The sequence below is a fragment of the Eulemur rufifrons genome, chromosome 6 (genome assembly GCF_041146395.1).
Source record: "Eulemur rufifrons isolate Redbay chromosome 6, OSU_ERuf_1, whole genome shotgun sequence".
Taxonomy (NCBI): Eukaryota; Metazoa; Chordata; class Mammalia; order Primates; family Lemuridae; genus Eulemur; species Eulemur rufifrons.
Genome location: NC_090988.1, coordinates 97944544 through 97959835, shown reverse-complemented (window position 1 = coordinate 97959835; position 15292 = coordinate 97944544). Strand labels below are relative to the sequence as shown.

The window sequence follows — 15292 nt, the reverse complement described above, 5'->3', positions numbered from 1 at the left end:
GGCCCGGCCCTCCCGCCGGTGAGGAAAGGATCGCCTGAGCTGGAACCCGCGGCATGGCGCGGCGGGAACCTACGCCTGGACCCGCACCCGCGGGAAGCACAGCGACAGAGGACGCCTGCAGCCCCGACTTCTATAAGCCACTGGCAGGACTAACCCGCCTTTGAAGGGCAGCAGTTTAAGCCTATCAGCGCACAGTGTTGGCAACTCTCCGCCCAATTGAAATTCCTTTTATTCTGAGGGAAGTTCCGACATGGTGTCCAGCAGCCCAATAGGAGAGGTGGAAATTTCCAGAAAGAACAGGACCAATGGGCGCGGCCAGCTCAGTCACGATTGGCGGACCAAGCGACCAATCCGTGTCGCAGAAGTCTGCTCTTCGCTCCATTCGGACAGCCTGATCTGGGCGGGGCTTATTGACGGGCGCCCAATCCCGACGTGCGGAGGAGGCAGGCTTGAAGGAATTACTCTCCGCTGCCCAATGAGAGGGAAGCAAACGTGATAGGCTGCACTTTAAGCCAATAGTAGAGGAGCACAGAGAGTCCCCTAGAAAAGTTCGACCAGTGAGGAGGCGAGGAAGGGGCGGGAGCCGGGGGTCCCGGCAGCTTCTAGTAGGTTCCAGAAGGCGGCGCGTGCAGTTGGGAACGCGGATCGGACGGATTCGATTCAACGGGGTTCCGGGCCGGGCTATGGAGCAGGTGAAGGGGGAGGGGCGGGCTGAGGCGCGGGCGCCGCTCCGGGACCGGGCCGGGCCAGGTAGCGGTAGAGGGGCGGGGCGGGTGCCCGATCGGGGGAGCCTGGGCGGGGTGCCGGGGCCGGACGGAGCTGCGGTGGGGAGTCGAGGGCGTGAGGCCGCGGCCGGCGGGCAGGAGGGGGTCTGTCGTGAGGCCCGGCCTCGGGCATCGCCCATCGCCTCCTGCTCGGCGAGGAGGCCCCAGTTCGGGGAGAGTCTGCCGGGCGGGAAGAGGGGCCGTGGCCGGGCCCGGGAGGTGCCCGAGAGGTGGCGGCAGGCTAAGCGGGGGGGATGGTGCGGCCGCACCGGGAACGGTGGAGGTGGGCGAGGGACCGAAGTCACCGGCGAAGTGGCAATCTGGGGGATCTGAGACCGCCGAGGAGAAGCCACCCAGGACTTGGCCACGATTAACTTGGAGGAATCGAGGGAGTGGGGGCGGTAATACACCGCGAGTAGCTGAGGATCTTAGTAGCCCGGGACCCGGTTGTGCTAAATACTACTTTTCTGCGTCTGAGGAGGTCGAGGTGGGAGAGTATTGAGTGCAGGTTTGACGAACAGCAGGCCGACTTTGCCTGCTGCAGAAGAGGGGAGGGTCCCTCAGAAGTCCTTGGAACGGAGTCCATCGCTGCCAGTGTTTTACAAATGTGTGCGGCCCTCCCCTCGTGTGTCTGTGTGGTTGTGGAGTGACTGAGGACCGACGCTGCCCAAAAGGTCGGTTTCTGATTACATGAGGAGGACTCAGTGACTTCAAACAATTTAGATTCTGTAGATGAGCAGCAAGAAGTTAAGTGCCTCCGCTCAGCGTTTTGAGGGGGCCAAGTTTGAAGCTGCTGTTTTCAGTGACTTTGTTGTGTTCTTAGTGCCCTGTAGTTGTGAAAGGCCTAGAGAGGTTTTGTTCCTTTGGAAGCTGTCATTGAGCTGTAATGATTCATCGGAAAAAAAGAGAAAACAGCTTACTTTTTTTGGTGTGATCTTTACAAAGCTGAGCCTTTTGCTGTAGTATAGCAATGGTTTTTTTAGGCAAAGCTGGGACCTTTTTGCTTAGTTAAAAAAGAATGAAAATGGAGAGGTTAATAAACTTTTTGTGCTTTGCAATAAATTGTATCTGGGATTAAATGGCTATAGTATAGGTGGAATAAAACACTGCTCTTTTACATTTAAGAAAGGGTCTGTTACTGCTGTTACAGAAACAGTTTTTTAAAAAAATCACACTACCCATTATAGAAGTTGTATCTTACAACTATCTGCTCAGTTTGTGAACATCTGACTGCAGATTGACATCACAGTTGTATAGATGACCTGGCATTTAACCCCAGGTGTGTTAGAATCCACTGTCTTGAACCCATTCCAGAAAATAAACATGTGACTTCTTACCTTTTGTTTTCATTTTGAACTGTTGAGATCCATATTCCAGTTTAGGAAATACTCAAGTTGGACAAATTTGAGTGTCCAAGAATTGTGTTTTTTTCAATAGGGACCTTTCAAATAATCCCACAATGATACACTTTTTTACATTTAACCCAGTACGTATGTGCAACTGTATTGTAACATTTAACAAAATAGTATTTACTATCATGTACATTGGGTGTTGGTATTTTCTGTTCTACTTGATCTTTTAAAATGTTGGTGATAACCTACATAATGGATTTCCTCACCCACTGCAGTTCAGTACTCTGAAAAATGCTTTTCTAAACAATAGACAGCAGTTGAGTTTTGTAACTTTTTGCCTTTTGGTCTCTAAGTTTCATCCCTTCCTTAATTTGGCAGTTTTCTTCTGCCTTTTCTTTCTTCATCCCTTGAGACTCTCTAAGATCTCTCTGGTTGATGGAAGTTCCTGATTTTGGTATATCTCTGGGTTCCAAAATCACTTCTCTTAAAATTCTTCCTTTCATCTATCTGCTGGGTTTTGGGTGGATGAGAGAGAGCTACAAAGAAAGAAGGATTTAGTAACTTGAATGATGTAGTTGAATGTCACAGAATGTGTTTGCATCATCAACACATTCAGAGCTTTTGAGGTGTGGCCCTCAGGTGGGCTGCTGTGGGGCACCTGACCTTTTGCCTGCGATCCCCAGTGAGGACCTTGTTCTGATAGGGCCCAAGCCCACTTCACTTTTTTAAACATTTTGGTATATTCCTACTTCTTCCATGCAGAATGTTTGAGAGGATGGGGATTAAATCACAGTCATGTTTCTTTATCCTCCTCCATCACCTTTGTAATATTGAAGCATGGCAAGAACCGATGAGGGGGGGACCGGCTTTACTTTTACCTGATAAGGAACAACATTGATCTACCACATGGTGGCGTATTACCACATGGATAAATGGGAGAATGGTTCTCCTCTGATGGGAGGAAGTGGTAGCCGCGGGTGAGCATCTTGCCATCCTAAAGCCTTTGGGTCACTGGAAAGTGTCAGAGCACACCCGGTCCACTTTATTCCTGTGAGGAGTAGCTAGGCCTGTGCCCAGTTTATCGTTTGGAAGCTTTGTAAATCTGTGGTGATTGAGTTTACTTTTAAATGAGAGGAACTTGTGCTTATGTCCTGGAGTGGCTTTATCAGCTTGAAGTGGAGACTTTGGAGTTCTCTCCCTTTTTGGGAGGGGTGGGGGACAGGGTCTTGCTCTGTTGCCCTGGCTAGAGTGCAGTGGTGTCATCATAGCTCACTGCAGCCTTGAACTCCTGGGCTCAAGTGATCCTCCTGCCTCAGCCTCCTGAGTAACTGGGACTACATGTGCCACCACACCCAGCCTGGAGTTCTTACTAATCCACACAGGAGCTGATGGAGAGTAGAGAGATGGGTTTTTTGCTCCTGCTTATTTTTTCTTTGCTGGCTCCCAAAGTGTGGGAAATGTAAATAAATTAACCTATAGTTTCTCTCTTCTTATCTATAAAGTAACCTATTTGTTAATAATGACAGAAAAGACCAAGTGTCGTCTAAAAACTTGGGACAAAATAGGCATATCATAGAGAAACTATATGGGCTCCTTTTCTCTTTAGGTCAATGAGCTAAAAGAGAAGGGCAACAAGGCCCTGAGTGCTGGCAACATTGACGACGCCTTACAGTGCTACTCCGAAGCCATTAAGTTGGATCCCCAGAACCATGTGCTCTACAGCAATCGTTCTGCAGCTTATGCCAAGAAAGGAGACTACCAGAAGGCTTACGAGGACGGTTGCAAGACAGTTGACTTGAAGCCTGACTGGGGCAAGGTAAGCTGTGGGGGAGGTGGGAATCTTCAGACCTTCCCCAGAAACACCTTTTGGTAGTCTGAGGCACGCAGGCCTCCTGAGTTTCCTGGTTTTTTGTCCAGTAGACTGATAGTTTATCTCCCACCTACCACCTCCCTATTAGAGTATGCTCCTCAGAAAAGTGACATACTTCATCAGATCTAAGACACGCTGTAATATAGGCTCTACTTGTTGTACTACTAAGGAAGAAAATGATGCCAAAGAAACTGACAACACTTGGTCAAATTTGAATTGGGGCAGGAAGGGTGTGCATCTTTGCTCTTTGGCTCGACTCTTAAAATATCTTGAAGTTGGCATTGTATCCTACTCCTCTCCCTTTTTTTCTCATTGGCCTTCATGTGAATATCCATTTTGCTCCGTAAAATGTAGATTTATTTTTTATTTATTTATTTTTTGACACAGTCTCATTCTGTTGCCCGGGCTAGAGTGCCGTGGTGTCAGCCTAGCTCACAGCAACCTCAGACTCCTGGGCTTAAGCAATCCTCCTGCCTCAGCCTCCCAAGTAGCTGGGACTACAGGCATGCACCACCATGCCCGGCTAATTTCTTCTATATATTTTTAGTTGTCCAGTTAATTTCTTCCTATTTTTTAGTAGAGATGGGGTCTCGCTCTTGCTCAGGCTGGTCTTGAACTCCTGAGCTCAAACAATCCTCCCTCCTCGGCCTCCCAGAGTGCTAGTATTACAGGCGTGAGCCACCATGGCCAGCCTAAAAATGTGGAATGTTTTTTTTTTTTTGGTTTTTTTTTGTTTGTTTGTTTGTTTGTTTTAGTTCATTTTCTGGATTTACCTGTAGGTGTCCTTTATCATATTTTGTATCTTCCTTTGCTGATTTCAGGGCTATTCGCGAAAAGCAGCAGCTCTTGAGTTCTTAAACCGATTCGAAGAAGCCAAACGAACCTATGAGGAGGGTTTAAAACATGAAGCAAATAACCCTCAGCTCAAAGAGGGTTTACAGAACATGGAGGCCAGGTTGGCAGGTAGGCACCACACACACTGTCTTTCATTTTTATTGTCATTTTCTTAATGGAACTAATTTAGAGCTCCCTCTCCCAATGTCAGTCTACTAGGGTCTGGGAGCACAATAATATGAGTGAACCGATTTCATGGTGACGTGCTTTCCTTTATTTGGACAGAGAGGAAATTCATGAACCCTTTCAACATGCCCAATCTGTATCAGAAATTGGAGAGTGATCCTAGGACAAGGACGCTGCTCAGTGATCCTACCTACCGGGAACTGATAGAGCAACTACGAAATAAGCCATCTGACTTGGGCACGTAAGTAGAGATAGCGTGGTGACTCTTTAGAAATTGGCGGGAACCTTATGCTGTCTTCCTGGTACCCTGTGGCAGAGGGTAAGGGTTTCCTGGTCTAGATTCTGCCTTTGCTTTTTCTCCAAAGAACAGTAGAGGTTTGGTTGTTTGTTTTATGCATATATGTGTGTGTAATTTTTTTTCTTTTTGTTGAAGAGGCAGAGTTTCGCTCTGTCTCCCAGGCTGGAGTGCAGTGGTGCAATCATAGTTCATTGTAACCTTGAACTGCTGGGCTCAAGTGATCCTCTCGCCTTAGCCTCCTGAATAACTGGGACTACAGGCGTGCGCCACCACACCTGGCTATTTTTTTTCCCATTCTTTTAGAGATGGGCCCAGGCCTGGTCTTAAACTCCTAACCTCAAGCAATTCTGCCTTGGCCTTCTGAGTAGTTGGGATTACAGGCATAAGCCACCTCGCTATTTGTGTTTCAGCCCCCTGCTTTCCGTGCTCATAGGCCCTGCTGTCTCTGTTGGTATATTGGAGTGGAAACGGGGTTGAAAAGAACATCAGATATGTAAAGATGTGTCTGTAAATTTTGTACTGGTATGTGTCTCTATCTGAATCCCCTGGTTCCTGAGATGAGATTGGGATGCATATGTATAATAACTCATCTCTTTGTATCTGCTGGCCTCAAGGAATGAATTTGATCTCTGGGACTTCATTTCAGATGGAATGTGGGTTTTTTTTGGAGACAGAGTCTCTATCACCCAGGCTAGAGTGCAGTGGCTTCATCATAGCCCACTGCAACCTCAAACTCCTAGGCTCAAGCAATCCTCCTGCCTCAGCATTCCCAGTAGCTGAGACTACAGGCCTAGCTAATTTTTTAAATTTTTTTGTAGAGATGGGGTCTCACTATTGCCCAGGCTGGTTTCGAACCCCTGGTCTCAAGTCTTCCTCCTGCCTCAACCTCCCAAAATGTTAGGAATACAGGCATGACCCACTGCCCGGCTGTAAATGAGAGTTTAAGATAGGTTGTGAGGAAGAATAATTGCTGGTTTCTTTCTCTTTTTAAAAAAAAATCTGTACTAGGAAACTACAAGATCCTCGTATCATGACTACTCTCAGTGTCCTCCTTGGAGTCGATCTGGGCAGTATGGATGAGGAGGAAGAGGTTGCAACACCACCTCCTCCTCCTCCTCCCAAAAAGGAGACCAAGCCAGAGCCCATGGAAGAAGATCTTCCAGAGAATAAGAAGCAGGTCTCATTTTCTTTTCTCTTCCTTGTCGTGTATTTGTAAGAAACCAAGTCAACTAGAAATCCACATAATGACAACATCTGTAGACTTTGGATGGCTGTAATTATTTTTGAGTGCTTAGCATATGCTAAGCTTCTTGGTGTTATTAATTAGAATGGTCGATATGTTAAAAGACCAAGTTCACAGATGATTTTCTAGGAATCATGTATTTCAGGGATTTCTGGCAGCAGGAGCTACTCTTCCATAGTCACCATAGCTGCTGCATTGCTGCCAGCCTGGATGTTGGTCAGGACAAGACAGTAAAGTTGTGAGCAATTCATGTCCTTGTCGTGACCCAGAAGAACGTTGTCTGCCATCAGTCCTTGGGCTTTTGCCTCCTGGCTGGATGTGGCATATAGTTGAAAGTTGTCCATTTAGCAACATTGTTCCAGAGCAGAAGGCATGTGCCTAAACGATTTTATTTCCCTTCTTGTAAACGGGAGCAGCAGATTGTTGCCAAATTTAGCACCTTTAAATGGGTGAGCGTTGGTTGCTCACGGTGTCTCAAAACTGGAAAAAGGCCCTACAGTGTGGGTGGTAGCAAGCTCTGCTGAAGACTCCTGCCACCATTACAGCCCCTTCTCCTAATTCTCTCACCACCCCATCTGCTTCTGTTCTCTGATAACTAAGACGACCCTGAGACAGCCACATGACAGAAACTGTACTTGCTGCAGCCTCTCTGAATAAAGCCTGGTCCAGAACTGTACTGTCCCCACCAGTTGCTCCATTTTGAAGGGGTTTCCTCTCCCCTAAAGAAGCCCTCTACTTTCTGCCAAAGATACAGGAGAGTAGGTGGGAAGAGGGGAGTTTCAGAGGAAGCAAAAATGAAATAAGTTAATTCTTGACTGTGCTAATAAGTCTGTAGCTGATTGATGGGGCCTTTGGGTATAGAGAACTTGCTTCCATACGATAGTTGCATGTGGCATTTCGGTACCCGTGACAGTTCATAAACTTGCTTTGTCATCTGGGTTAGATTTGCTCAGCGCTCACTTCTCCCAAACCTCGTATAGGCACTGAAGGAAAAAGAGTTGGGGAATGATGCCTATAAGAAGAAAGACTTTGACACAGCCTTGAAGCATTACGACAAAGCCAAGGAACTGGACCCCACCAACATGACGTACATTACCAACCAAGCAGGTGAGGCCTGGAAAAAAGGGGGAAGAGAGTTGCTGGGTGTTCCTGAGGGAAGAAGCAAGGACTGACTGTTGTTCTTCACCATCCTGCCCGGCAGCGGTATACTTTGAAAAGGGCGACTACAATAAGTGCCGGGAGCTTTGTGAGAAGGCCATCGAAGTGGGGAGAGAAAACCGAGAAGACTATCGACAGATTGCCAAGTATGCTTGACCTTGCAATACCTGGAGTAGCATGGAGGGTTTGCTGTCCAAGACTTACATTTTCCTGCATGGGGAGGAGGGGTGCTGGCTTAACACAGAGCCTGCTGTGTTAAGAAGGGGTTGCAAAGGAGGTCACAGGAGCCCAGACCAAAGGTATTAAAAGGGCACAGTGCCCCGGCAGTGATGTGGACCTTGTTTTCAGTTGCAGGTGCATTTTGTTTACAGGGTCTGATCTTGTCTCTGGCCCTGTCCTCAGCAAATAATTTTTCCCTCTTGTCTTTACAGAGCTTACGCCCGAATTGGCAACTCCTACTTCAAAGAGGAAAAGTACAAGGATGCCATCCATTTCTATAACAAGTCTCTGGCAGAGCACCGAACCCCAGATGTGCTCAAGAAATGCCAGCAGGTGGGTATGGAAAGAATAGGGAGTGTTTTGTTCTTAGTAATTGAGTATTGTTGTTTATTCTTTCATTTGCTTTTGTAATTATTATTTAATCATGAGCCTTAAATTTTTTTAGGTAGTAACTTTGGTCATCTCGTATGATTCTGCTCTTGTTATTTTTTTGAGACAGGATCTGTCTCTATTGCCCAGGCTAGAGTGCAGTGGTGTCACTGTAGCTCACAGCAACCTCAAACTCCTGGGCTCGAGCGATCCTCCTCCCTCAGCCTCCCGAGTAGCTGGAGCTACAGGTGCACACCACCATGCCCGGCTAATGTTTCTATTTTTTTTAGAAACAGGATCTTAGCATGTTGCTCAGGCTAGTCTTGAACTCCTGGACGCAATCAATCCTCCTGCCTCAGCCTCCCAAAATGCTAGGATTATAGACGTGAGCCACCACACCCAGCCTGCTGCTGTCATTTAATGTTGACAACGTATAGGAAATTATCTAGCTTTTTTGCAGTTCCTGTTTTTATTAGCCAAGATTTCAACCTTAAACATGTTAATATTGAGGACTGCTACAGTATTACGGTTCTTACTGTAACCTAACATTCTCTTGTTTTTTACAACCAAAGTGATGTGTGTTACACCTTGACAGCAGTACTCTTTAAAAATTGAAATCCTAGTCAGGCTTTTTAGACTAGTATTTAGATGTTTATGGGAGTTTAAAATACTATCCCAGGAATTATTTTCCTTAGGCAGAGAAAATCCTGAAGGAGCAAGAGCGGCTGGCCTACATAAACCCTGACTTGGCTTTGGAAGAGAAGAACAAAGGCAATGAATGTTTTCAGAAAGGTACTACCCGCAGCTCAGATTGGGGTGGGGTTGTTGGTAAGAGTGGTGCTTCCTATGCCTGACTACGGGGGAAATAGGGCCTGATGGGAGATAGTGGTTTTTTGCTTTTTAAAAAATAGTCCTTATTTTCCCTACCCAGGGGACTATCCCCAGGCCATGAAGCATTATACAGAAGCCATTAAAAGGAATCCACGAGATGCCAAATTGTACAGCAATCGAGCTGCCTGCTACACCAAACTCCTAGAGTTTCAGCTCGCGCTCAAGGTGAGATCTGGAAATGGGGGCAGCCATGATTGTAAACCTGGGCGTGAGGAACATGTTTTCCCTCTTCCTGTTCTCATCAACTTTGATCGCGTCTTGGTGTTGTACATATATGTAAAATAGGGGACCTGTATCTACCTGGTCCTGGCCCTCGGAGTTAGGAGAGGTTGAGAGTTCTTGGGAAAGTGGGTCCTCTTCACCTTCCTTGAACCCTGATCCTTTTCCCTCCCCATTATCCTTCCTCACATTTTGTTTTGCCTTTTTCACCATTTTTAAATACAGTTAGTGGCATTAAGTTCACTCACGTTATTATGCAGCCATTAGCACCATCCTTCTCCGGAACGTTTTCATCTTCCCAGACTGAAACTCTGTACCCATTAGACGCTGATTTCCTATTACCCCGTCCCGGATCCCCTGGTAACCACTTTTTTTTTTGTTTGTTTCTATGAAGTTGACTACTTAGGTACCTCATATAGGTGGAATCATGCCATATTTGTCTTTGTGACTTTTCTTCACTTAGCATAACGTGTTCAAGTTTTATCCATGTTGGAGCGTGTATCAGAATTTTCTTCCTGTTTAAGGCTGTATCATCTCTCGCAAAACGCATATGCCACGTTTTGTCTCCATGCATCCGTCCATGGACACTGTTTTGTTTCTGCCTTTTACTTACTGTGAATAATGCTGCTGTGAACGTGGGTGTGCAAATACCTGTTGAAGTCTCTGCTTTCAGCTCTTCTGGGTATGTGCCCAGAAGTGGCGATGCTCGGCCGTGTGGTATCTGTGTTTAACTTTTTGAGGAACCACCATACTGTTTGCCGCAGCAGCCGCACCATCCTTCCTCACGCTTTTGCAGTTTAGCCAGGTAGTTCTCAGTCACATCGTGTGTGGTCACATATGATTGTGCTTGACACTTGGGTGAGTTGTCGTGATCATTCTCTTAAATATGAGCTGCTGTGCCTCTGTCAGCAATTTAGCTGTTTTCTATCAGATAGATATACCTGGACCATATTGTGGGAAGGGGACAAAATGTGACCTATCTAGAGACACCCGTACCCAGATCCATGTTGGTTTTTGTCTTTGATGTGACTGTCCTCTGGATCTGGAGCTGACCTAGACACATCACTGCTGCTGGTAGGATTGTACAGGGGTAATGTCAAAAGCATATTGGTTTGTGAAACAAAGAATAGCAGATTGTCACGTGGGAGGCAGGATGGCTCTTTGCCAGTTATGCACGTGGGAAGAAGAATGGCTGGGCTGGTGGTTCCACAGCTTCTTGGAAGAGTTGGGATTAGGCCCAGGTGTGCTTACTCTGTTGCATAGCATTCTTTTTCTTCATAATCCTTATGAAGAATTAACAGTGAATGCCTGGTGTATTCTCCACCTCTGTTGAACAATTAAATATCGACACATCTTTGCTGAACTATTTGTGAAAGGAAATTATTTATGTGTTTTGGCACTTGGAATTAGCCCTCTGAATTCTTTTTTTTTTTTTTTTTGTTGAGACAGAGTCTCACTTTGTTGCCCGGGCTAGAGTGAGTGCCGTGGCGTCAGCTTAGCTCACAGCAACCTCAGACTCCTCGGCTTAAGCGATCCTACTGCCTCAGCCTCCTGAGTAGCTGGGACTACAGGCATGCGCCACTATGCCCGGCTAATTTTTTCTATATAGATTTTTAGTTGTCCATATAATGTCTTTCTATTTTTAGTAGAGACAGGGTCTCGCTCTTGCTCAGGCTGGTCTCGAACTCCTGACCTCGAGCGATCCACCTGCCTCGGCCTCCCAGAGTGCTAGGATTACAGGCGTGAGCCACCGCGCCCGGCCAGACCTCTGAATTCTTGTGCATGCATCTTCTGAAATGACTCTCCCTATCTAGTCACAATGCTGTCAGCACACCTGGTAACCTCAGAGCTAACGCCTTCTGCTCTCTGTCACATTCCGATTTCTCCACTGGTCCACAACCACATTTTAACAGATGAGTTGAATTTCACTTAAGCTAGTTTTGAGCTCGGGCTGCGTGAAGCAAAACCATGCAGTTGGTTCGTGAATATCTTGTTAATGTTGCTTATTGTTAAAATTAATATTGACAGTTTAATTTGAAAAGCATGGATTGTGTTGCATATAACTCATGCACAGAAAACAATAAAAATGACAAATTAGAAAGGATTGTTTTGTTCTAGTAAAAACACTGAGGCCCCAGGGGAAAATTTTTTTTTCTAGTGTGGCAGTCAATGTGTTAAACCTCTCAGTAGCAGGGTGCCTGCATTTCATCTGCTTGTCATTTTCTCTTTAGTTTGTCAGACTAGAAGTATCCCCGCCTTTTTGTGCTTTTCATAACATCAGCCTTTTGCAGAGTCCAGGCCATTTGTCTTATGTGAGGTGGTCCATCGTCTGAAGTTGTCTCTCCTGGTGGTGGTGCCTCACTTTCTACTGTGTCGTCATCCTGCTTAACCTATTAAGTAACCCAGGTGCCAGAACTGAGAGCACCAGAGGCAAAAGCAGAATCCTTGGTGCTGAGCTGCCGAGGCGCTCCTCTAGCGCAGGGAGCCTAATGCTTTTTTGCTGCTTCCTCCTAGGACTGTGAGGAATGTATCCAGCTGGAGCCAACCTTCAGTAAGTGCCTTTCTGCTGCCTCTCCCCTGTCCCCTGTCTCTGGCCAAAAGATTAGAGAAGGAAAGGGCAAGCATGTTCTTGGGGGCTTGTAGCATCTAGGACCAGCATGAGCAGAGGTGAGGGGTGTTGGCACGCAGTCGGAGAGATGCGAGAAGCACCTGTGAGGCTGTGTGTGGATAATGCCTCACCTGTCCTGTTTACAGTCAAGGGTTATACACGGAAAGCAGCTGCCCTAGAAGCGATGAAGGATTACACAAAAGCCATGGATGTGTACCAGAAGGCGCTAGACCTGGATGCCAACTGTAAGGTGGGGCTGCTTCCGGCCTCCTGTGGGCTCTCCCTGTCTCTGTTTCTCCTTTGGGTCTTTTCCACGTTCAGTCACTCATCTTCCTTGTTACCCCCCATTTCTTTTCATGTTTATTTTTCTCTTGTGCGCTCTCTTCCCTTCTCAGTTACCTTTGGCATCTTGGACCTTCTGAGGCAGTGAGCCAGGCAGTGCTGATACCGTTTCCCTCTGTCTTTTCTGCACTGCAGGAGGCGGCGGACGGTTACCAGCGCTGCATGATGGCCCAGTACAATCGACACGACAACCCAGAAGATGTGAAGCGGCGGGCCATGGCCGACCCTGAGGTGCAGCAGATAATGAGTGACCCAGCCATGCGGCTCATCCTGGAGCAGATGCAGAAGGACCCCCAGGCACTCAGCGAGTAAGTAGAGTTGGGGGAGACAGCCTCGCAGGGAAGCAGGAGCAAAAGCAGTTAGATGAGAAGGCAGGTGGGGACGTGATCAGTCTGGGTGGGATTGTACAGCTTAAAGGTTGGCAGTGGGTGGCGAGCTGGAAGGGCTTCGTCTGCATGTTAGTCGTGATAGCTTAAATGGTCATTTGGAAAAGCCACATCCCTGTTTTGCTGGGAGAAAAGTCTTGGCTTCAAACTGTGTGCATAGGCTTGAAGGAGGGTGGCGCAGTTCTGTGTGGAGAAGGCCTTGCAGCAACTCCATGGCCTCCGTGACCCTGGTGCCTCCTGGGAGGGGGGTTGTGAATTGGGGCTGCTCTGAGAGCAAGGTTAAGTCTCATTGCAAATAACTGCCTCTTTGTCCTCAGACACTTAAAGAATCCTGTAATAGCACAGAAGATCCAGAAGCTGATGGATGTGGGTCTGATCGCCATTCGGTGATGACTTGGTCATCCCCCCCTTCCCTTCACCCTTGTGTGGAAAGAGGGCTGGGACCGCGGCCAGCAGCGCGGAGCAGAAGGGAGAGAAGGGGGAGAGAACAGCTTATCTCTATATATTTATACATACCTACGCGGAAGATCCAGAGACTTGTACTCGCATCATTCGTGCAGCCGCTGCCTCTGGGCCCTCCCACCACACGCATGGTCTCTTCACTGCTGCCCTCGAGTTCCATGTCTTTTCCCTGCCCCTCAGTGGCTGCTCTCCCATAGTGGTTATTTTTTATTTGGGGCAGTGGGCATGTGTGGGAGGGGAGGGTGTTCTTCCCAACCTCAGGTCCAGCTGTCTTCACATTGTTAACTCCAGGGCCCCTTCTCCAATAAAACAAGCCTGTCGGGCGTGGTTATATGTTGCTTTGGTCCTGAGTGATTGTTTTTGCCAAAAGACTACCCTGCAGAGAGCGCCCTGAATTGGGAGAGGTGTGAGTGTGGCCTGACCAGCCTGGGAACCTGAGCCTGGCTTGTTACTTCCAGTTCTGATGGGCTGAGAAGTAGGTTGGGTCATCGTCAAGGCCAGGACTCTGTGGCTTTGTCCGAGGCGGCCGCTAGATGGTGCTGTCACTCAGAGAACAGCTGAGAGGGAACCTGGAGGCTCCCGTAGGGCCAGCGGCACCAGAGAGGTTGGGAGAAGATTTGAGGTGATTCCTGTGTTGTTAACTCTCCACATTCTAATCTCAAAATCGGAAACTAGGTAGATCCAGCGAACACTAGGTCCAACCCAGGAACCAAGAAGGATTCGATGTGAAAGATGTTCAGACATCTTGGGGGAGAGGTCAATCCCGTCAGCTGTTGTGTCGGATTTAGGAGTTGCATCATGGTTTCACTGCTCATCTGAGAGCTTAAAGGACTAAGCTTTAGTGACACTTTTCAGCCAGGTGTTGGGGCTCATGCCTGTAATCCTAACACTTTGGGAGGCCTAGGCAGGAGGGTCCTTTGAACCCAGGAGTTCGAGACCAGCCTGGGCAACATCTCCACAAAAAATAGAAAAATTAGATGGTGTGGTGGCACACGCCTATCTATATAGTCCTAGCTACTGAAGAAGCTGAGGCAGAAGGGTCACTTGAGCCGAGGAATTTGAGTGTGCAGTGAGCTATGGTGGTGCCACTGCACTCTAATCCAGGCAACAGAGCCAGACCTTGTCTTAAAATATAAGGATAAATAATAATTACACTTTTCCATGATTGCAACAGACTTGTAAAACTCTTCCTGCACTGAGGCTTCTGGGGCAGGAGTAAAACTTCCTCATTTGCTCCCAGAGTGCTGCTTTCTGGGCTAGGAAGCCCCTGAGACTGCAGCTGGCTGGACTTCCTCTGCCTCTGAGTTTCATAAGCCAGGCTTTCCCCTGGGAACCCCCGGCAGGCCCCTGCCCCATCTGGGTGGCCGGGCTGAGACAGCCACAGGGGTTCTGGTTCTGTTGCCTCCAGCACCCAGTGTGCGCACCGGAAAGGCTGGCTGCTGTGCACAGCTGCCAGCTCTACTGGAGCTGCATCGTGCAGGTGGTGGGCAGGAAGGTGGCCACCAGAGATCCTCTGAGGTGACCCTGAGCATGGACTTGACAGGAGTGAGCCTCGTGGGTTCTCAGGAAACACGTTGCTAGTGGAGGGACAGAGTGGAGATGCTGTGCTTGAGGCCGGGAGACCTCGGGGTGGGGTAGCGAGGTTGTGAATGATCAGGGCCAGTTCTGTTCACAGGCTCACCTGCACAGCTCTAAGGTCGACAAGTTTGGAAATGGCTCTGTTTGGGGGTAGGAACAACTTTAAAAGGAACTCTTTTCTCTCGGAGCCCTCAGGGATCTTTGGTTGATGGGACAGCCTGCGCTTGTTCTTACATAACTGGGATCCAGTCCTTCAGCTCTCTGCTCTCCCTCTGGCACCCCAGTGATGTTCTGTGGCCGTAAGTCCCCACGTCATGACCGGCTGGCAATGGGAGACGTTTCCTACACAGGCAGACCTTGCCTTGAACTGAACCCGGGGCTTCTCTAGTTTGAACTGAGCTTCCCCCCAAATAAGGGGGACTGTTTTTGTGGTGTTACGTCCACAAGCCCCGCAGTCCTTTGCTTCCTGTGTTCTCTGGGGACAAAGGCGGGGGCCTCACTGGAACCCTCTGC

General features: G+C 48.0%; 1 protein-coding gene across 3 annotated transcripts; it reads left to right on the top strand.

Annotated features, from left to right (window-relative positions):
* Positions 1–250: 250 nt before the first annotated feature.
* On the top strand, positions 251–13538 carry STIP1 (stress induced phosphoprotein 1). 3 transcript variants are annotated; one of them, XM_069471678.1, is made up of 14 exons: positions 251–400; positions 3723–3932; positions 4808–4949; positions 5106–5247; positions 6313–6481; positions 7528–7654; positions 7749–7851; positions 8137–8257; positions 8989–9085; positions 9225–9349; positions 11918–11954; positions 12158–12261; positions 12489–12661; positions 13057–13538. In XM_069471678.1, exons 1-14 carry the CDS (start codon positions 251–253, stop codon positions 13127–13129), a joined length of 1773 nt encoding a protein of 590 aa, XP_069327779.1. In that variant the 3' UTR covers positions 13130–13538. The 3 variants fall into 3 exon arrangements, with proteins under 3 accessions (XP_069327779.1, XP_069327780.1, XP_069327781.1); XM_069471679.1 differs by lacking the exon at positions 251–400 and adding an exon at positions 598–692 and having other exon boundaries at positions 4880–4949; XM_069471680.1 differs by lacking the exon at positions 251–400 and adding an exon at positions 613–692.
* The last annotated feature ends 1754 nt before the right edge of the window (positions 13539–15292 follow it).

What these genes read in the sequence shown, in the direction of transcription:
- STIP1 (XM_069471678.1), top strand. Translation starts at nt 251, where the DNA reads ATGGTGTCCAGCAGCCCAATAGGAGAGGTGGAAATTTCCAGAAAGAAC. An exon ending in TTCCAGAGAATAAGAAGCAG is followed by an intron (nt 6,482 to 7,527) that starts GTCTCATTTTCT and finishes AACCTCGTATAG; the next exon opens with GCACTGAAGGAAAAAGAGTT. An exon ending in TGCTCAAGAAATGCCAGCAG is followed by an intron (nt 8,258 to 8,988) that starts GTGGGTATGGAA and finishes TATTTTCCTTAG; the next exon opens with GCAGAGAAAATCCTGAAGGA.